This window comes from Dasypus novemcinctus, chromosome 4 (genome assembly GCF_030445035.2).
Source record: "Dasypus novemcinctus isolate mDasNov1 chromosome 4, mDasNov1.1.hap2, whole genome shotgun sequence".
Lineage (NCBI taxonomy): Eukaryota > Metazoa > Chordata > Mammalia > Cingulata > Dasypodidae > Dasypus > Dasypus novemcinctus.
In genome coordinates, this window is record NC_080676.1 from 71228644 (window position 1) to 71252270 (window position 23627).

The 23627-nt window shown below is 36.2% G+C and overlaps 1 protein-coding gene across 5 annotated transcripts in view; it reads right to left on the reverse strand.

Annotated features, from left to right (window-relative positions):
• ACAP2 (ArfGAP with coiled-coil, ankyrin repeat and PH domains 2) overlaps positions 1-23627 on the reverse strand; it is a 171614-nt gene that overhangs the window by 46948 nt on the left and 101039 nt on the right. For all 5 annotated transcript variants that reach the window (XM_004465909.4, XM_023590996.3, XM_071214694.1 and 2 more), the window contains 3 exons: positions 23190-23234; positions 19471-19566; positions 15514-15588 (listed from right to left, as the gene is read on the reverse strand). In XM_004465909.4, the coding sequence (XP_004465966.1) occupies positions 15514-15588; positions 19471-19566; positions 23190-23234 (216 nt within the window). The remainder of the gene's footprint in view (positions 1-15513; positions 15589-19470; positions 19567-23189; positions 23235-23627) is intronic.

Below are 23627 nucleotides of genomic sequence, written 5' to 3' on the forward strand. Positions count from 1 at the left end.
ATGGTTGCCCTAAAATAAAATTAAGTTTTGCAAAAGAGAACTCTAGGCCACAGTTTGAGGTGGGCACATTGACCTCACTTATTTAAGAGAACTATCATATGAAATCTTTATCTGCTGCTTATTCACTCATATGCAATTCAAACTTTCAATTTTCCTCCAGGGATTCATGAAGTTTCAATATCAGAAATTACATTTTAAGTTATTTTGTTATAAAATTCCAAAGTAATTGAACAAAACACATGATAGCTGCAATCCCCAAATGTAAAACTCTAAAAATCAGTCTCAGAACTTTCTAAATTACTTCTGGACAAATGATAACTACACTACTAAACATTTAGAATGCTATTCCCATAGGGTGTAGTAAACATCCTGTCTTGATAAACATTTTGGCAAAGGCTGGACTATCACTTGCCAAGAACGTGGCTAGTAGGGTCCTGCACTAGAGAGGAGGCAGCATGAGAATCACCTAAGGGTCTTCTTTGAGCATGTAGTACATTATAAGACGTCTCATTATCAACCATATTTTTTGAGATAAATTAAGTACTGAATTTAATTAACATTAATAGCAATCACTATTTTACAGAACTGAAAACAGTGACAGATTATATGGTTTATAATGCTAAAGAAAATAAATAGTACTAGAAATTCTTTAAATGCAATGAAGAGGATATTAATAACTTATAAGAAGATGTATAAATCATGCAAATATTTCTAGTTATTCCAAATGGTGTTTGTGTTCTACACTTTATTTTTAAGTCGTATCTTTTATTTATGACTATAAAATTGTTTTAAAATGTTTGCAGATATAGCTGTCTTGAGTTAAATTATGTATACAGAACAGAAAAATGAAATAGCAGAGACAGAAATTTGTTAAATAAATTAAGTTTATGTACCCTATTACTAAATCAATAATTGTAAAATATGATTATGTAAAGATAGTTCCCAACTAAGTAGATAATAGTTACCAAATATAATAAAGATTAGAAAGATGGAAAAAAAAAATGCAATGAAGAGGGAAGCAGACTTGGCCCAATAGATAGGGCATCCGCCTATCACATGGGATGTCCAAGGTTCAAACCCAGGGCCTCCTGACCCATGTGATGAGCTGGCCCATGCACAGTGCTGATGCACTAAAGGAGTACCTGCATGGGGTGTCCCCCGCATAGGGGAGACCCACATGCAAGGAATGCGCCCTGTAAGGAGAGCCGCCCAGTGCAAAAGAAAGTGCAGCCTGCCCAGGAGTGGCGCCACACACACAGAGAGCTGACGCAGCAAGATAAGGGAACAAAACGAGACACAGATTCCAGGTGCCACTGATAAGGAGAATCGGTCACAGAAGAACACACAGCGAATGGACACAGAAAGCAGACAACCGGAGGGGGGCAGGGAAAGGGGAGAGAAACAAATCTTTTTAAAAAATGAATGAATGAATGAATGAAATGAAATGAAGAGCTGACAAATGAAGAAGGAATACTCAAATAAAAATGATTAAGTGAAAATGGGAAGCAAAGAGAGGACCAAGATGGGCCAACACAGGCAATCTAAAAGAAATTTTCCCTCTGACCATGCAAACAAGACAAGAATACCCAGTGTTACCACTTCAAGTTTATACTGGAAGTCCAAGTCAGCAAGAAAAATAAAAAGAAAAGGACTGGATTTTATGTACACTTGTTCTATAAACCCACAGCTTCTTGGATAAAGAAAAAGGGAAAAAAAAAAGAATTGGAAAGGAGTAAATAAAACTGACATTAATTGCAGATGACATGATTGGGTATAAGAAACATCCACAAGAATCCAGAAATAAATTAGGATTAAAAGAGAACTTAGTAGACACTTTGGGGAAGATTGTAGATTAGAGAGACAAAGGACTCACTTCTCCCAGAAAAATAGCTAGAGGACAGGCAGAAAACAGCCTGGAAAAAAATGTTCTAAGGTTTAGGACATAGGGGAAGGCTAGACACCCCCAGAAGAGAGAGGGGCAAAGGAAAAGAATCTCAATGGGAAAACTCTGTGAATAAAAACTGCAGCTACAGGCACCCATATCCCCACTCATGGAACAGACAGCTTTGAATTCTCCAGCCTCAGACCAGCAGCTATGGACAGAGGGGGTTGCAGGGGTCCACCTGCCCAGGAAAGGGGAGACAGAGGGATGCAACATGAGGTTGATTCAGCTTTTGGCCAATTAATTTGCTATACAGTGTCCCACAGGCCCTTCTAGACCAAGGTGGGCGGTACCATTGTTTACCCTAGGAAAAGGCATGGGAATAAAAAGATCTAACCCTTTTGAACATCATCCCTACTGACCAGGACTAGTTGCTAAGGATGCAGAGAGAATAAAGAGATCTAACCCTTTTGAACATCATCCCTACTGACCAGGACTGGTTGCTAAGGATGCAGAGAGGAGTAGAATTATTTCTTACCCAGGAAAAGGGAGGGTGTTCCCAGCAAAATTTGGAGAACAGCCCCTGAGAAAGTCTGATTTCTGAAGCTCTGAATAGCCCTGAGGCAGGATCCTCTGTCCCAGGGTTCCAATGAACTCATTCCAACCAGGGTCTGAACTGACTGGCAGACCAAAGAAGTGCAAGCAAGTAAATTAAAAATAAATAAATGAGAGGAATTTTTGAGCCTTTACAACTTTTGTCCCCAAGACCCTTGGAAGCAGGTCTGCAACCTATTCCTAGGTCCGTGGCCCAGACTTGGGCAACTAAGCAGGGACAATCCTAAAGAGGCAGAATAGGATGAACCAAGAATCAAAGAAAGGCAGTAACACAGTCTACTACCACTAAATTCCTATACAAGAGAGAAATTGAGCCTCAGAGTAAACTCACCATCATAATCAGATGCCTAGATATCAGCAAAAATTACTAGCCATACTTAGTACATAGAAGATATGGCCCAAGCAAAGTAATTATTTCAAAGCCCCAGATGAAACACAGAATTTGAGACAACAAATCGAGTTTTATACAAATCACCTAAATCAAATCAATGAGTTGAAAGACAATATGGCTAAAGAAATAAAAGACATCAAGAAGATACTGGGTGAGAGACTTCCAGGAAGATGGAAGATTAGAGAGGCAGAGTGATCACTTCTCTCCTAGAAAAAGTAGCTAAAGGACAGGCTGAGACAGTCTGAAGGACTGCTCTAGGGCTCAGGACACCAGGGGAAGGTGAGACAACAACCAGGAGAGAGAGGGACGAAGAAAAGGAGAATCAGCTGGCTGGAAAAGCCCTGTGAGTAAAGCTGCACCATCCCCCAACACCTGGAGTAAACAACAGTCTGCAGATGGCATCAGCTGTGGACTGCAGGGACTGCAGACCAAGGAGTGCAGGGGTCCTCTTCCCCAAGAACGGAAGAGGGAGGGACAAAACCTACAGCAAATTCAGATCTTGGCCAGTGAACTTGGGTTTGCTGCAATGGAGGGTCACACACTTCCAGGCCAGGGTGCAGTGATACTGCTTGCACTAAGAGTCAGCAAAAAGCTAAAGATAATTTGCCTTCTCCAACACCCTCCCTACTGCACTTGGCTGGTTGCTGAGGAGGCAGAGGAAGGGAGAGTGAAGCCAGCCAAGGGAGGCAACCAGCTTTTCAGAAAGTTTGTTTGTGAGGCTTGGTGAGCACTGAGAATATTGCTTCTACACCACCCACTGTGGGGTTACACTGAATGCAGTCCCCCCAGCATCTAGGGTCTGCACTGAGAGGCCTGCTAAGAAATGCCACCTACTGGCAGACCAGAAAAGTGCACGAAAAGGGAAAAATAAAAATAAATAAAAGGGGTAATCAGGTGCCTCTACTGCCCCCTCTCCAAGGCCCATGGAAACTAACCTGCACCCTAATAGTGGGTTCTTAGTTCTGGTTTGAGCAATTAAACAAGGGCAATCCTAAATGTCTAGAACAAGTTGAACCAATATTCAAAGAACAGGGGAGCACATGTGGCTCAAGTAGGTGAGCACCCATCTCCCAAATAGGAGGTCCCAGGTTAAGTTCCTGGTACCTCCTGAAAAAGAAAAAGAAAAAACAACATGCAAAACAAATGAAAAAACCAACTCAAGGAAACTGATGTGGCTCAGTGGTTAAGAGCCGGCTTTCCAGACATAAGTTCCTGGGTTCAATCTCTGGTACGTCAAAAAAAAGAAAAAAGAAAAAAAAAAAAAAGGTCAAAGAACAGTAGTACCACACAGCTACTTAACACTAAATCCAAACATCAGAGTAAACTCAGCATTAGAACCAGATGCCTAGACATCAGCAAAAATTACAAACCATACTAAGAAAAATGAAGGTATGACTCAGGCAAAGGAACAAATAAAAGCTCCAGGTGAGACACAGGATTTGAAACAACTTATCAATGAGATACATACAAATCTCCTATATCAATTCATGGAGTTGAAGGACAACAGCTAAAGAAATAAAAGACATTAGGGGGAATTGTGGGAAGATGGGTGTCAGATTCAGCAGGCAGGGCTCAACTCTCACAAAAACAACGGAGAAGAGCCAAAAGCTGTCTGAAGAGACCTGCTTTAGGGGTCAGCAGACCAGAGAGTGCTTCACAACTCCCAGAAGGATGAGGGAAAGAGAGACATAACACCAAAAACAACAAATGTGAGTTACCAAACCCCCGTGGTGGCAGCAAAGAACTACCCTCAACTACACCCAAAATATTAAGCTGGGGTAAAACACCTGATTCACTGAGGCTGACTGAGATAGGAAAAGACATATTCCTCCTCATAAGCTGTTACAAGGGAAAAGGGAGGACGAATGGGGAGGGGGGGTGGTGTTTCTTCATGAATTCAGCCAGCAGAGACAACTCTGAATCTCAGCTTTGACCAGTCCAAAATACAAGAAAATAGAAATTTCCCAGTGCCCCACTGATAGGGGCAATGATGAGCACCATCTGTTGGCCAATCTGGAAATTGCACTGACAAGAATGACCTTTGATTCTCTCTGTACTCTTAACTCCTGGGAGAAAAACTACACCCCATTAGTAAGTCCCTGGCATGATTTTGATAACTTAAGCTAGGCAACTGAAAGACTTAGAAATGGGAAGTGGATTAGGCTCAACTAACAGAGCATCCACCTACCACATGGGAGGTCCAGGGTTCAAACCCAGGGCCTCCTGACCCATGTGGTGAGCTGGTCCACATGCAGTGCTGATGCACGCAAGGAGTGCTGTGCCACGCAGGGGTGTCCCCCACATAGAGGAGCAACACGCCCAAGGAGTGCACCCCTCAAGGAGAGCTGCCCCACGCGAAAAAAGTGCAGCCCACCCAGAACTGGCGCTGCACACATGGAGAGCTGACGCAGCAAGATGATGCAACAAAAAGAAACACAGATTCCTGGTGCCACTGACAAGAATCCAAGCAGGCACAGAAGAACACACAGCAAATGGGCACAGAGAGCAGACAATGGGGGGAGGGAGGGGAGTGAAATAAATAAAAACTAAATCTTAAAAAAAAGAGAGAGAACTTTGATAAGATTAAATACTGACCTCTCATCAGAAACCATGGAGAAGAGAAGAAAGTGATACGATGTAAAGTACTAAAAGAGAAAACTGCCAGCCAAGAAATCTGTATCTAGCAAAGCTGTCCTTCAAAAATGAGGGTGAGTTCAAAGTCTTCACAGACAAACAAAAATTGACAGAATATGTTACCAAAAGACTAGAATTATAAGATATACTAAAGGGTGTGCTGCAGCCTGAAAGGAAAGAAAAAGGGTGAGAGGCGTGGAGTAGAGTGTAGAAATGAAGAATATTAGGAAGAATAAATTAAAGAGTAAAAAGACAGACAATAGTGTGATATGACAAAAGAAAACCAAAGGACAAAATAAGTAAAGCCTTTATAGTAGTAACATTGCATTTTAATGGCTTGAACTCCCCAATCAAAAAACATAGACTAATAAATGGATAAAAAAATATGAGCCATCTATATGTTGTCTACGAAAGACTCACCTCAGATGTAAGGACACAGTGAGGTTAAAAGTGAAAGGTTGGAAAAAGATATTCTATGTAAATAGTAACCAAAAAAGATTTGGAGTAGCAATAGTATCAGACAAAAATAGATTTTAAATGCAAAACTGTTATAAGAGATGAAGATGGTCATTATATATTAATAAAAGGGGCAATTCACCAAGAAGAAATAACTATACTAAATATTTATGCTCCTAACCTGAGTGCCCCAAGATACATGAGGCACACACTGGCAAAGCTGAAGGGAGAAATAGATGTCTCACAATAAAAACTTGAAAACTTCAGTATAACACTCTCAATATTGGATGGAACATCTGGACAGAGGATAACTTAAAGAAACAGAGAGCTTTCAATAATATAATAAATAAACTAGACCTAACAGACATCTACAGAGCATTGCACCCCATAACAGCAGGATATATATTCTTTTCAAGTGCTCATGGATCCTTTTCCAAGATAGACCATATATATTGGGTCACAAGACAAAATTCAGTAATTTTTTTTTTCTTTTAGAAATTTTTATTTAATAAATTTTAAAAGACTGAAATTATACAAAACACTTTCTGATTGAAGCTGGTAATCAATAATGGATGGAAGAAGGAAAAATTATAAACACATAAAGATTAAAAAACACACTCTTAAATAATCAGAGGAGTAAAGAAGAAATTCCAAAAGAAGTCAGCAAATACCTTGAGACAATGAAAATGAGAACACAATATTATCAAAACCTAAGGGAAACCATAAAGACAGTGCTGAAAGGGAAATACATAGCCCTCAATGTTTACATTAAAAAAGAACAAACAGCTAAAAACTGAAGACCTAACTGCACACCCGGAAAAACTAGAAACACATGAACCACCTATACTGATCCTAGAAGAAACAGAAGACCTCAACAAACCAACCACAAGTAAAGAGATTGAAAACAGTCATCAAGAACCTCCTAAAGAAAAAAAGCCCAGGACCAGATGGCTTCATAGGTACATTCTACCAAACACTGAAAAATGATCTAATACCAATCATGCTCAAGCTCTTTCAAAAAATTGAAAAGAAAGCTACCAAACTCATTCTATGAAGCAAACATCAACCTAATAACAAAACCAGCTAAAGATACTTCAGAAAAAGAAAATTACAGACGAGTAACTCTAATAAACATAGATGCAAAAATCTTCAAAACTATACTAGCAAACTGAATCCAAAAGCACATTAAAAGAACTATATACCACAATCAATGGGTTTTTTTAGTTTTTTTTTTTTAAGATTTATTTATTTCTCCCCCCTCCCTCCATTGTCTGCTCTCTGTGTCCATTCGCTGTGTGTTCTTCTGTGTCTGCTTATATTCTCATTAGGCAGTTCCAGGAACTGATCCTGGGACCTTCCAGAGTGGAAGAAAGGCAACTATTCTCTTGCGCCACCGCAGCTTCCTGGTCTCATTATTTCTCCTCTGTGTCTCTTTTTGTTACATCATTTTGCTGCACCAGCTCTCTGCGCAGGCCAGCACTATGCATGGGCTTGCCTTCATATGAGCCAGCTTGCCTTTACCAGGAGACCCTGGGCATCAAACCCTGGATCTCCTATATGTAGACAGGAGCCCAATTGCTTGAGCCACATCCACTTCCCAAGTAGGTTTTATTCCAGGTATGCAAGGCTAATTCAACATAAGAAAATCAATTAGTATAATAAACCACATTGACAAACTGAAGAATGAAAATCACATGGTCCTCTCAATTGAGGCAGAAAAGGCATTTGACAAAATACAGCATCCTTTCTTGTTCAAAACACTCCAAAATAAAGAAACAGAAGGAAGCTTTCTCAATACAGCAAAGTGCACATATGAAAAACCTACAGCAAGCATTGTACTCAACAGCGGAAGACTAAAAGCTTTCCCTCTGAGATCAGGAACAAGAAAAGGATGCCCACTGTCACCATTATTATTCGTTACTGTGCTAAAAGTACTAGCTAGAGCAATTAGGCTAAAGAAATAAAGGACACCCAAATAGGGAAAGAAGAAGTAAAACTTTCACTGTTCGCTGATGATATGATCTTATGTTTAGAAAATCCTGAAAAATCCACAACAAAGCTACTAGAACTAAAAGACACGTTTAGCAAAATGGCAGGATACAAGATTAATACTCAAAATTCAGCAGTGTTTCTATACACTATTGATGAGCAATCTGAGGAGGAAATCAGGGGGGAAATTCCATTTATAATAGTGACTAAAAACAATAAAATATTTAGGAATAAACTTAACCAAGGACATAAAGGACCTGTATTTAGAAAACTACAAAACATTGCTAAAAGAAACTGAAGAGAACTTAAATAAATGGAAGGACATTCCATGTTCATGGATCAGAAGTGTAAACATCATTAAGATGTCAATTCTACCCAAACTGATTTACAGATTCAATGCAATACCAATAAAAATTCTAACAGCCTTTTCAGCAGATATGGAAAAGTCAATAATCAGATTTATTTGGAAGACTAAGGGGCCCCGAATAGTTAACACTGCCTTAAAAAAGAATTTTGAGGAATCTCACTTCCTGAGTTTAAAGCATGTGACTTAAGTTACAGTGGTTAAACTGCATAGTACTGACATAAAGACAGATTCACCAATGGAATAGAATCAAGAACTCAGAAATGGGCCCTTGCCTCTCTAGTCAAGTGATTTTCTTTTTAAGATTTTTTTTTCTCTCCCCTTCGCCGGCCCCCCCAGTTGTCTGCTCTCTGTGTTCATTCGCTGTGTGTTCTTCTGTGACCGCTTCTATCCTTATCAGCAGCACTGGGAATCTGTGTTTCTTTTTGTTGTGTCATCTTGTTGTGTCAGCTCTCATTGTGTGCGGTGACATTCCTGGGCAGGCTGCACTTTCTTTCGTGCTGGGCAGCTCTCCGTACAGGGTGCACTCCTTGCGCATGGGGCTTCCCTACGTGGGGGACACCCCTGTGAGGCACGGCACTCCTTGCGCACATCAGTGCTGTGCATGGGCCAGCTCCACACAGGTCAAAGAGACCCAGGGTTTGAACTGCAGACCTCCCATGTGGTAGGTGGACGCCCTATCCACTGGGCCAAGTCTGCTTCCCTCAAGTGATTTTTGACAAGGCTGTTAAGCCCACCAGCTGGGTCAGAACAGTCTATTAAAAAATGGTGCTGGGAGAACTGGACAGCTATATCTAAAAGAAAGAAAGAGGACCCCTATATCATACCTTATACAAAAATTAACTCAAAATGGTTTAAGGAAATAAATATAAAAGCAACAAACATAAAAATCCTAAAAGAAAATGGAGGAACATATCTTCAAGATCCTGTGGTTAGGCAGTAGTTTCTTAAACCTTATGCCCAAAGCATAAATTAAAGACAAAAACAGATAAATGGAACCTCCTCAAAATTAAACATTTTTGCATCTCAAACAACTCTGTCAAAATGAAAAAGCAGCAGACTCAATGGGAAAATATTTGGCAATCACATATCCGGTTATGGTTTAATATTCATGTTTATAAAGAGATCACGCAAGTCAACAATAAAAAGAAACTATCTGATTAAAAAATGGGCTAAAGACTTGAAAAAACAACTGTCCAAAGAAGAAATACAAATGAAGAAGAAACACATAAAAAATGTTCAATATCACTAGCGGTTAGAGAAATGCAAATTAAAACTACATGAGGTATCATTTCATACCTATTAGAGTGGCCGCTATTAAAAACTTGGAAAACTATAAATGTTGGAGAAGATGTGGAAAGATAGGAATATTTATGCACTTTGGTGGGAATGTAGAATGGTATAGCCACTATGGCAGATTGTTTGGCAGTTCCTAAAGAAGCTGAATATAGACAGCAATTCCATTGCTAGGTTTATATGCAGAAGAACTGAGAGCAGTGACACGAATAGACATCTGCACACCGATGTTCGCAGTGGTGTTATTCACAATAGCCAAAAATTGGAAACAACCCAGGTGTCAATCAACTGATGAATGGATAAACAAATAGTGGTGTACACTCAAGAAAGGTAGCAGTAAGAAGAAATGAAGTCATGAAGCATGTGACAACAAAGATGAACCTGGAGGACATTACATTGAGTGAAGCAAGCCAGACACAAAGGACAAATCCTGTATGATTGTGCTATTATGAACTAAATAAATTGTGTAAACTAATGGAGTTAGTAACTTGAGTATGGGTCACCAGAAAATAGGAGGAGGATAAAGAATAGAAAGCTGATGGTTAATCTGTTTAGAATTGTTTAAAAGGTTATTGGCAAAGCTTTGGAAATAAATGGAAATGGTGAAAGCATGCTGTTTGTTATTAGCAGAGCTTTTTATATATATAAGACAGTGGCTGAAAGGGAAAGCTTAAGGACATTTATATTACTAGAAGGAAAGCTAAAAAATGTAACATGAGAGTATAATATAGTGATACTTCACGTAAAATATGAATGTGGGTGATATTGCATATATAAGACTGTTTTTACAAAATATATATACAATAAACAAGAAAGAAGGAAAGAGAATAACAGCTCTAAACGGAAGGGGAAGCATAGAGAGATTAGAATTTTGTCTGTTTGGTTTTTGTTTTTAGTATATTATTATTACTGGAATAATGAAAATGCTCTAAAAATGACTAGAGTGATGAATGCACAAATATGTGATTATACCAAATGCTACTGATAGTACACTTTGGATGGATTTATGCTTTCTTAATATGAATCAATAAATTGATGTGTGTTTTTTTTTTAAAAGCCATTAGGAAGACATTGGTGAGCACAAAGAACAATCTGAAACTGTGGATTGAAAAATCACAGAGTTTATGGGAATGAAAAACACAGTAAGTGAGAGTAAAAAAACAACAGAGACACATGATGGCAGTTTTAAAAGCCTGAAAAAAAGAATCGGCAATGTAGAGGACAAAACACCTGAAATTCAAAATAAGAGAAAAGAATGGAAAAAATTGAGCAGGGGCTCAAGAGTTGAATGATAGCATGAAGTGTACCAACATCTAAGTATCATGGGAAAAGAGAGGGGAAAGGGGGCAGGAGTATTTGAGGAAATTATGGCTGAAAATTTCCCAACTCTCATGAAAGATGTGAATATACATGTCCGGGAAGCACAGTGTAGTCCCATTAGAATATCCAAATAGACCTACCCCAGGACACATAATTACCAGAATGCCAAAGATAAAGAAAAAATTCTGAAAGTAGAAAGGAAAACCAAAAAATCACATATGAGGAACATCCAATAAGAAGAGTACAGATTTCTCTTCAAAAACCACGGAGGCAAGAAGGCGGTAGTATGCTATAATAAGGTATGGAAAGAGAAAAACTGCATCAGCTGAGACTTCTTTATCTGGCAAAACTATCCTTCAAATATGATGGTAAGTTCAATATATTCTCAGATAAAGAGAAAGTAAAGAGAATTCATAAACAAGAATCCACTTCTGCAGGAAACACTAAAGAAAGTTCTGCAGCCAGGAAAGAAAAAAAGAGAAGCTCGGAGGAGAGTGTAAAAGTGAAAACTATCAGAAAGGGTAACCAAAAAGGTAAAAAGATGGACAAAAATAAGATACGCATATGAAAACCAAAGCTGAAATAATTCATGCCTTTATAGTAATAACATTGAACGTTAACGGAGTAAACTCCCCAATCAAAAGACATACGCTGAAAGAATGAATAAGGAAGCAGGAGCCATACATATGCTCTCTGCAGGAGACTCATCTTAGACCCACGGATGCAAATAGACTGAAAGTGAAAGGTATTTCACCCAAATAGTAAACCAAAAGAGAGCAGGGGTAGCTATACTGGTGTCAGACAAAACAGACATTAAATGCAAAAAGGTGGTAAGAGATGCAGAAGGCCACATTATATTAATAAAAGAGACATCAGTCATAAATATCTATGCACCTAACCAGGGTACACTAAATACATGAGGCAATCTGTGGCAAAATTGAAAGGGAAAGGAGACGTCTCTATAAAAATAGTTGGAGGTTTCAACACACTACTCATATCAACAGATAGAACAACTAGAATGGTAGAACACCGAAAAAGAAAACCAAAAAGGAAACAAAGAGATTGTGTAGATTCTGTATATCAGTTTAGATAGAAATGACACCTTCACGATATTTAGTCTTCCAATCCATGAACACAGAAATATGTTTCTATTTGTTTAAGTCTTTGATTTCTTTTAGCAGTGTGTTGTAGTTTTTCTGAATATAGGTCCTAATATATCTTTGGTTAAATTGATTCTTATTTGAGTCTTTTTGGTGTTATTGTAAATGGAATTTTTTCCTTGATTTCCTCCTCAAATTGTTTATTACCAGGTCTACAAAAACATTACTTATTTTTCCATGTTGATCTTGTATGCCACTTTGCTGAACTTGTTTATTAGTTCAAATAGCTTTCTTACAGACATTTTTTAGTTTTCTAAATATACAATCATATAGTTTTACTTCCTCTTTGTTCTAGTTTAGATGCCTTTTATTTCTTTTTCTTACCTAATCATTCAAGCTAGAACTTCTAGCACAATGTTCTATAACAGTAGTGACAGTGGGCATTCTTGTCTTGTTCCTGATCTTAAAGAGAAATCTTTCAACCTCTCTTCATTAAGTACAATGTTAGCAGTGGGATTTTCATATCAGCCCTTTATTATGTTGAGGACCTTTCCTTCTATACCTGTATTTTGAAATGTTTTTATCAAGAAAGGATGCTGGATTTTGTCAAATGCCTTTTCCACATCACTGAGATGATCATGTAGTATTTTTTCCTTTGATTTGCTAATGTGGTATACTACATTAATTGATTTTCTTTTGTTGAACCAAACTTCCATATCAGGAATTAAACCCACTTGATCATGGTGCATAATTCTTTTAATGTGCTGTTGGGATTTGATTTGCAAGTATTTTGTTGAGAATTTTTGCATCTATGTACATTAGAGAGAGAGAGAGAGACTGGTCTGTAATTTTCTTTTCTTGTAGTATCTTTATCTGGCTTTGGTATTAGGGTGATGTTGACTTCATAAAATGTGTTGGGTAATTTCCCCTCTTACAATTTTTTGGAATAGTTTAAACAGGATTGCTATCTCCTATATTAAAAGATAATAAAGGAGATATCTTCAAAATCTTGGGATTGGGGAAAATTTCTCTAGACACGATGCATACAAAACATAAAGATTGATAAATCATTTTAAAAATTGATTGTATGTGTACGTGCATGTGCATGCAGGGGTGAGGAGTAGCCAGAGAACAGGAGAAGATATTTACAACACATATATTAACAATTAGCTAGGCAACCTAATAGAAAAATAGGAGAAACACTAACACACATTTCACAAGAGAATATACAAACGAGTAGTAGACATAGTAAAAGTTAGTCAAGGTCATTGGTCATTATTGAAGTACAAATATTAAAGATGTACATATTTCAAAAGCAATAAAATGTCAATATATATCCAACAGATTGGCAAAATATTTAAATTCTCCCATCATGATATGGTGGCAAAGAATAATGGCAATTCTCACACAGTGCTGCCAGGAATGTTGTAACACTGAAAAAGTTGAGCATTACCTATCTGTGCTAAACATTTATAAATCATATAACTTAGCAGTTTCATTCCTGAGTATAAATTCATCAGAAATGTTTGTACATATCCAAAAGGCACGAATAAGAATGTTTATAGCATCACTATTTCTTCAATTAATAATAATTCTTGAAAAACTTAATTACATTATACATATTTGTTTTCCCTTAATTATTAGTTAACTGTATTTTTTTTTTTACCTGTAATGCAGCCTTGTGTCAGCATTTAAGGGCAGAAAAAGGTAAGTGTTCATGATGAGCAAAAATAGCATTTCCTTCTTTGATGTAAACAAGTATAGTTTAAAATCAAGTTAAGTTAAACTTTGATTTTTATGAACCATATTAGTTTTGAACCTTCAATGCAACACGCAAATCAAAATCAAGCCTTCAGGTATATAGAGTAAAGTATAAAAGGTGTATAACATTCATTAAACAATTCAATTTAAGCAGATATTCACATCTACAAATATCATTATTTTTAAAATTAGGAATGATAGCTTCACATTTTTAACAATCTTTCAATTGTCATGTGATTAAAGCAAGTTACCCAATCAAAAGTGAATCTAACTTTACTTAAGACATAAGAAAATATGGAGTTATTCTCATCTGACTATAACTCAGAAGTAGCTAATCTAAAGATGGTGTGGTAGAAAATCTTTTTTTTTTTTTAAAGATTTATTTATTTTTATTTAATTCCCCCCCTCCCCCGGTTGTCTGCTCTCTGTGTCTGTTCACTGCGTCTTGTTTCTTTGTCCGCTTCTGTTGTCGGCAGCGGCAGGGGAAGTGTGGGCGGTGCCATTCCTGGGCAGGCTGCACTTTCTTTCACGCTGGGCGGCTCTCCTTACGGGGCACACTCCTTGCGCGTGGGGCTCCCCTACGCAGGGGACACCCCTGCGTGGCCGGGCACTCCTTGCGCGCATCAGCACTGCGCGTGGGCCAGCTCCACACGGGTCAAGGAGGCCCGGGGTTTGAACCGCGGACCTCCCATGTGGTAGACGGACGCCCTAACCACTGGGCCAAGTCCGTTTCCCTCTTTTTTTTTTTAACACACTTTCTCTTTGACTATTAATAACCCACCACAAATAAAATATTCCTTACTGCTATTACTGTCTTCCTTTTCATTTTGTTCCACTGATGCATATTCTATAAGAGATCTAGTTTACTGGTATTTTAAATTCTAAATAAGCCATAACGAAAGTTGATTTGAGTGTTCAACACCAAGAGAACAGAATTCCTTAAGCAATGCCAGATGTCCCATCTTTGTAGTATTATTACATTTGACCTCTAACTCTCTCCTTCTATTTTCAGAGTAGTGTATTTTTAAAAATCACTAATTATATGAGATAAAATATTACTTATTAGGTTACATTCTAAGTGTATCATTCCCAATCTTTTAGCATGCAGAAATAATAACTGGTTTAATATTTAAGTTCTCATTTTTAAAAACATTTTTTCAACTGTTAGTCTATCTAGGTTTATACAAATCTAAACAAAATGTTTTCCATGAAAACCGAAGTTTCAGGATCAAGGCGTGATGGGGGTGGGGGGCGGGGGGAGTGTGCCCACCACTGCCAAAAGGGACTGCGACTGGAAAGTCCATAATACCAAGCTACTGCACTGACCCTAAGGTACTCAGTCCTTCACACACAAACTTTTCAGTGGCTGGGTGGTAGCCTACCTGAAACTATTAATAGGGTTTTGAAGTCTTAACTAGAAGCCACTTACAACTTAGTTAAGACCAAAAGACTGACATTTTCATAAACTGGTTCAAAAGTATGGCTTACAAGTACATGTGATCTGAAAGAATAATAAAATATATACTTTAACATATGAAAATTATTTTACTTTTCACAAAGAGAGGAACTTATCTATACAATTTATTAAAGCAACTCATAAAGAACTTGTTCCAACACAAAGTTCTAATGTTACCTTGCTAAAATCAATGACCAAATAATTGCATAAAATGGAAATTAATCTCCATTAACATTTCCCCTTGGGTACCTTTTGTTGAATGGTGGAATGTTTTTGCTCCATCTCTCTTTTCTCCTTTGCTGCATCAACAACCAATCGATCCAACTAGAAAGGTAAAAGAGGAGAAAACTGTACAGACTTAAAAATCAAAGAAAAAATAAGTATGGTTAATTTTTAAAATTATGCTCCCAAGTCACTTCACAGATAAACATAGCAATAAGTCCATCAACTTTGAGTTTACTTAAAGAGGCATTTGGCTACCATTTTGAAGTCAAAGTTCCTATTTTCATAGTAATAAATCCTCTATGAAAAGGTCTTTAAAATCTCCTCTAAGAAAAACGTTTCAAGAACAGTTAGGGTGCCAAAGCATAGGTGACAGGAGGTTTCTTCAAATATAACACAATGATGATATATTCAGTCCCTGAATAAGGAAAATGAGTCTAGTTTAAGTTGCCTGTTTTCCCATTTAGTAAATTCTGGCAGTCACAACCAAAGCTACAAACAAAATAAACTGGTGATTTTTTTCCAACAGCAAAAAGTAGCAGCTAGTATGACCAATTCTCACAAGTTCCTTGTAACAAATACCTTCAACATACTTTATGTTTTCAAGATAGCTTCCCTATATTGATATTATTAAAAATTTTAAAAAAACACACAAAACAGGTAAGAGGTAGAAAAAAATAACTCACAGATAAAAGAAAAGCATTAAAAAATCATTCATAAAATCAAGGTAAAAAAGCACCAATTTTTGAGATACTTTCTTCTTTAAAGAAAAGTTAATGAAATCATCAAACCCCATTTCTATCTGCTCTTTTCCATTAGAAAAGTTTTGCTTTTCATAAGAAAATAACTATCTGATTTTCTATATTATGTGATGAGAAATTATTCTGGAACTTCTTTTTTTCTGGAATAATAAACATTTGAGTGATTATATACTTCATGATGTGGTTCTCTTCTAGACTGTGATGTATGTCTTATTTTCATCTTTGAATTCCCATCACCTCTTAACTAATTAGTACTTGTTTGATAAATGAAAAATAAAAATGTAAGTATCAGCAGGAGTAAGGGAGAAAAAGTGTCCAAAAGTTTTAAGTGATATTCTTTAAAAACTAAGTTGGGAAAAAATAAACAAAAACAAAACAAAACAGCAACAGACAAAAAAAAAAAACTCACTAAGTTGGAAAAGCATTTTTAAAAAACAATTTGGGGAACAGATGTGACCCAAGTGATTGAGCACTTGCTTCCCAAATGGGAGGTCCCAGGTTCAGTTCCCTTTGCCTCCTTAAAACAAACACAAACAACAAGCAAACAAATGAAGGTGGGAAAAAACCAACCAACTCAGGGAAGCTGAAATGGCTCCATGGTTGAATGCTGGCTTCCAACATATGGGTCCCAGGTTCAATCCCTGGCCCCACAAATCAAAAAAAAAAAGAAAAATTGATCCTTCATTCACCCTCTACCACAAATGGTGTTTTTTTTTTTTCCTAAAGGGGAATAATTCTGGTCACAGAATCCTAATATTACTGAAGCATAGTAATGTACCAAAAGAAAACACTTTCACTGAAAAGAAACAAACAACCACTGTTACAAAGTATTTGATTTAGATGACAACTATACTACTCTACTTTAGGATATAATTCATATATACCTTTGTGACATGTAACATTGATTTAATGAATGACTAGTACATGCCGCACTAGGAATGTTTATGTACTCAGTATTTTCTTAAACATAATTAGTGGAATAAACTTAAGTCCACGGCTTTTAAAACCTATAACTGATTGGCATATAAATAGTATTCATTCATTCAGATTGAAGTGCTGTAGGAGGAGTCTCTTAAAAATAGGTGCTTCTTAGGGCCCTGTTCCAAGTCAGCTTCTCTTTCTTACTCACCAACAGAGGATCTTAGCATTAACTTACAGTATCAAAATATTTTTAGGTACAGGTATCCAGGCAACCATGTTAAAATTTTACACAACTGTGAGATGCCTAGTCTTGCTCCCTGGGTCGAATCCATCACTCTCAGCAATTTTATGCTTCTGATTCCTTTGCTTTTTATCTCTTTCTTGAACTCCAGATATATCTACTTGGATGCCATGCCCTCAAAAATCGACATGTTTAAACCCAAACTCATAATGCCCCTCTCATCCTAAATTTGCTACACCTTAACTAGCCTTCAAGTTATTATTTCTCTCCATCTCTATTGCTATTACCATAGTTCCAGACGCCACTGTCTCCTAACTGACTTACTGAAAGAACATCCTATGCGGTCTTTCTAAGTCTAAGTTTTGTTCCTATTCAATCTATTCTCCAAACAGAATCATCTTCCTAAAGTACAAATATGATCATGTCATTCCCTAGCTTAAAACTTTTAAAGGCTTCTCATAGCTCTTGAGGTAAAATCCAAACTTCTTATCTCTTATGTTGCATGCTGGCTCCAGATCAACTTAGTCAGCCTCCTCTCTTTTCAGTTCCTACCTCAAATTTTACACTTCATACAGACAGAATTTGCTAATCACCCTCCATCCTTCTCAGCTCAGCTTCCTCTGAGAAGGCTTCCATGCCTTTCCCAATAAGTCCATATTAGCCACTAGGCACTAAAGGCATGGGACCTTAGAAGGCTTTGAAGGGCCTGCAAAATTAGTAAATGTCTAAAAATATGCAGTTATTTCAACTAGTCAACTGCAATTCAAAGCAAATTGTTTTATTTAAATTACATTCAATGTGAGTTGAAGGTACAATCTAGCATTTGATACATAAATGGGAAGTACCTAGAGTCTAGGAAGGTTATGATGCCTATCTTTGTATTCTTACAACAAACACCTTGCCCCTCCTCTATGTGGCAGAAAACTACTACACCCAATATCCATTCTCCCCTTCTTCCTTAAGAATAGAATCCCTAAATTCAAACACACCACATGGCTACCAACATCAATTCTATTTGCCAGTTTTCCTGAAGCTAGTGTCACCTTTCCCTTATGCACTGGCCATTGTAATGTATAGAGAAGTGGTATGAGCATTTCCAATAAATATTCATAAAGAAAGGAGATAAGCCCTTCTAACCCCTTTCCCTCCTTCCAACAGTTGGAATTTGAGGATGATAGGAGCGTGAGTAACATTTTGAACTATAATAAGCCTGGATCCCTGTTGACCAACTAACTATTATGCCATGTCTTTGACTTTCCAAAGGGGAAATAAAATTCTATCTTGTGGAAATTACTATTATTTTTGTTTTTCTCTCACCTACAAATAAACCTAATCCAAACTGATATACCCATACTTAGCACTAAGCACAGAGATTAAAAGTGTGGTGACCTTTTGGTTTCTTCCAATGGATTATACATTCTATGGGATCAGAAAACAGCATATACTCTCTTTATCTGTAGCATATGCCCTGAGTATCATGCCTCCCCCACTTGCCCACAAACTCTGGGTCAGTAGCTCCAACTGCCACTCAACCTGAACCATCCTGAGAAAGAAAATCATCAATCATCTAAAACTTGACACTATTAAATCCAGAAAGCTAACCAATCAGCAAAGGACACTATTCCCAGAACCAATCAATAAAAAGTTATGATCGGATATCAAAAATAATTTGAACATAATTAAATTTATGTGAAATAAAATGAAAACCTTCCCTAGAATTTTAGAACCTTAGGAATTAAAAACCATAAATCAAATGAATAACCAATTAGAGTATTAAATCAATCAGCCAAATATAAGAAATTTAAAAATAAATCCAGCAATTTATACTGTAAAAGAGAAACTTTATTTTTAAACTTTTCAGTATCCTCAAATACTATGTATAACCAAGTTATTTTTTACCTTTAATTTCATTTTTGGTTGCACATTTAACTCATAAATCTTCCATATATGAAAGTTCTTCATTAAATAAAATGAAATATAAATCTCCCAATATACTTCATTTAAGTTTCAAAAACATAGAAGTTTTAATATGAAGAATCAAAAAGTAAGATCAAACATTACCTGTGTACCAAGATCCTTCATATAGGGCCCAAGTTCACTAAATAGATCATATCCCTGATGAAAGAAGGCCAAATGGGCATACATAAAGGATAACATCTAATAAGAAAAAAAAAATTATCATTTTAAAATCGATTCCTAGATATTTTAGAATTTTTTAAAATTCTGATCCTATTTAAAAATTATTTCACAGGAGCCCAAAGTGTAAAGCCTACTTAAAATTAAACTGAGTCATTTTTCTTAAAAAAGTATTTCAAAAATATTTGTAAATATAAAGAAAATTAATTTTATTTTTTTAAATCCCAATAGGTTTAAAATTTAACGATGCCCCAAATCTTAATGATTTATATAGATGATCAAACTTTACATAGTAATAATTCAAATAATCAAACTTTCAATAGCTTCATTATCTTATTAGATTCATTATAGAATATCTATGGGTTCCTTCAACCAAACTCACTAGCAAACCTTCAATTGCAAATAAAACATAAAAATAAGGAGAAATATAAAGCTCACAAAATAAAACAATCACAAAATGCTTTACAACCTACTACATCTCCAAGCACAACCTGAAGTAGGGGAATGCTCATTTTTTTCCTCATGATACTAAAATAAAATGAATCAACAGACTTTGCCAACATGGAGTCTTCTTGATACTCATTCTACAAATCCAAAAATGTTATTAAATGCATTGAGATTTTTTTCCCCAAGTTTTCCTTTACTTTGAGAGAGAAATCAACCTATTTTTGTTGGCTGTTTTTATGTGTGAAGAAATTATATAATTAAGTTCATAATACTAAAAGAATCCTCTAATTATCCATGTTATTTTTAGTAAGAAAAGACATCTGTTAACTCCTCTAAAATTGAAAATAGGTCATGAAGCACTTAATATTCAAGAATAGCCAACGAAATTTTTTTCAACAAGAACCATTTAAATAAAAAACAAAGATAACAAGAGAAAATTCACAAAAAGATAATTCTGTTTAATGTAACATTTTTTTGTGATTTATGTATCTTTAAAAAAAAAGAATGTATTATTAAATAAATAAATAAAAAGATAATTCTGGAAATGGTTCCTGATGATATGGCACAACTTTGTAAATATAATAAAAACCAATAAATTGTAAGCAGGAAGGAAAAGAGGGAAGGAGGGCGGGTAGAAGGACGAGAAGGTTAGTAGCTATGATAAAATAAAAATGTTAAGTACAGCGTATACTAAACAAATAATAAATTGTATAGAATTTCTGTTCGTAGTGATGGAAAAGTTTGGTAATGGATGGAGGTAATGAGGTAGCACAAACTGTGAATGTGAGTAACAACACTGAATTATACATTTAAATGTGGCTAAAGGTGGAAATTTCAAGTTGTACGTATGTTACTAGAATAAAAAAATTATTAAAAAATACAAAATTGAACTGTAAGATCAAATTTTCTATCTACCAAATTGGAGGTAGGGTGGTGAGAAATTATTATTCTCAATGTTGGTAAAAGTGTAGAGAAACATTTGTTCTCTTACACAGTTAGTGGAAATGTAAAGCATTATGTAAGCTTGAAATTCAACAATAATTATCAAAAGCCTTAATAAACATTTAAATCCTTTCACTGAGTAATCCCTTGCCTATGACTCTATTCTAAGGAAATAATCAGATAATTCATTATGAAGATCATCACAATACTATTTTTAGTGTGAAACAAAAAACACGAAATTACTTAAATATCCTTTAACAGAAGTATTTAATTTATAATATATTCAAGGGGCCAGAAACCTATGAAAGAATGGCTTTTACATTTTTAAATGGCTGAAAGAAAAAAAAGAATATTATTACATGATGTGTGTAATTATGAAATTCAAGTTTCCATGTCCATAAACAAAGTTTTATTAGAACAGAGCCTATTGTCCTGGCTGCTTTTTCACTATAATGGCAGGGCTGGACAGTTTCAACAGATATTGTATGGCCTTGAAGGCCTAACATATTTACTATCTGGCCCTTAAAAAGAAAAAGCTTGCCCATTCTGGTATGTTCATGTGGTAGAATTCTACTCAGAAACAAAAGTTATCATTAAAAACAAATGCTTAATGTCATAGTGTGATTTTGCAGTATATTAGTAGAGAAAGTTATGAAATGCAATGAGGAATGATCCCTATTTTGTTTTTAAAAAATTAAATTCAATTTTAAAAGGCACATAAACATGGTAACATACAGTCATTCACACACAAACCCAAACACACACAAAACAAAGAACAGAAGATACATGCCCAAGGTATCAACTGTGGTTCTCTCGGTAGTAGGATATTCATACGTTTTATTTTTCCCTACAATTAATATACATTACTGTCAATCTGGGGAGAAGGGGAGGATACATATTAATTTTTTAAAAATAAGAGTGGCTATAACATGAATATAAATGAATTTAGAAAAAGCAAGGCAGGGCCAAAGAGCAAAAGGAATTTAAGCATAGCTTTTGGGGGGTTGGAGTGGAGGTGGGAATAATCACAGTGAATAAAACTCAGAAAGCAGAAATTATTTCTAGATTTCCCCAGAATATAAAGAATGAGACATCATACCTACCATCCCATACCTACGACCTTCTAAGCTTTAAGGTGAAAATGGGCAAATAAAAAAATTATGGGTATGCCATGGATATAGAAGCTTGAGGGGGAAAAAAATGATCCCCAAATTTCATTCCATTTGTTTTCTAAATATACACTACAGAATCAACTAAAAGGCTGATACATCATCAACCCTAAGAAAAAATTCTCCAAATGATATTTTTTCACATAAGTCCTCAATCACAAATATTTTAGATGCCCAAATAAGTAAAAAAAATTACAGAGAAAAATGCAAATACTTTGAAAAGGGTTCAGGAGAAAATTTCTTAAAAGCAAATAGTTGAGGAGAAATGTGAAACATTTTACAGCATTAATAGCATTTTCTTTTTATAAAAACAAATCTTAAAATATTCTGACAGGGAAGCAGACGTGGCTCAACTGGTAGAGCGTCTACCTTCCATATGGGAGGGTCCAGAGTTCGAGACCCAGGGCCTCCTGACCCGTATGGTGAGCTGGCCCCTGTACAGAGCTGCTGCACGCAAGGAGTGCTGTGCCAAGCAGGGGTGCCCCCGTGTGGGGGTGCCCCACACACAAGGAGTATGCCCTGCAAGAAAGCCACCCCATGTGGAAAAAGCGCAGCCTGCCCAGGAGTGGCACCTCACACACGGAGAGCTGACGCAGCAAGATGACACAACAACAACAAAAAAGAGACGCAGTTTCCCGATTGCCACCGAGGGTGCAAGTGGACACAGAACACACAGCGAAGGAACACAGAGAGCAGACAATGAGGGAGAAGGGGAGAAAAATAAATTAAAAAAAAAAAATTCTGACATGCTAAAATCAACCATTTTCAGTAGTTCTCCAAATATCAGTGAGCATCTAATACCTGTAAAGCATCCTACTAGAATAATGGAAGATAAAAATGGAACAGCACAAAGTCTACCCGTAAGGAGCCCACAGTGTATTAAAAGATGAAATATATAAACAACTGTACTATGAAGGAGACAAAAAGTGGTTAAGTGATGTAAATGAAGTGCAAATTAAGATTAGTAAGAAAAACAATTATACATCTTGAATATATATATTAGCTGCTGCTCCTTAACACTTGAATAAATATGTACTGTTTATTTCATATTAAACATTTAAAACTTTATTTCAACAAATATCTTACTGATTTTAGGATTTCTGATCTCCTTTTTGATTGAAGAACATTAATCTGAAGGAAAATAACACTTGGTTAGTCACCCATGCATTATTTTAAAAATTAATCCATAACGCAATATTATAAAAGTTGTTCAACACTTTTCCAGAACAGCAAATAAAAACGAAGTGCAGGTTTTTTTTGTCCTTCAATCTGCTTTTTTGCACATAACTAAGATAAGAATAGCAATGAAATTCTTATCCATTTGGGGGCTTAAAAAAAACTGGTTATTTAAATTATAACACTGTAGTGATGGAACTATTTTGACATTTGAACTTCTTAAAATTCCCTTTTTCCCTCACCTTCCTTAGCTAAAAACAGCTCATCAAAACAGTTGAAAATTGTTTTAAGACAGTGCAAGAATTTATCTTTTACTACTATCACCAACCACCATTACATCTTTTCTAA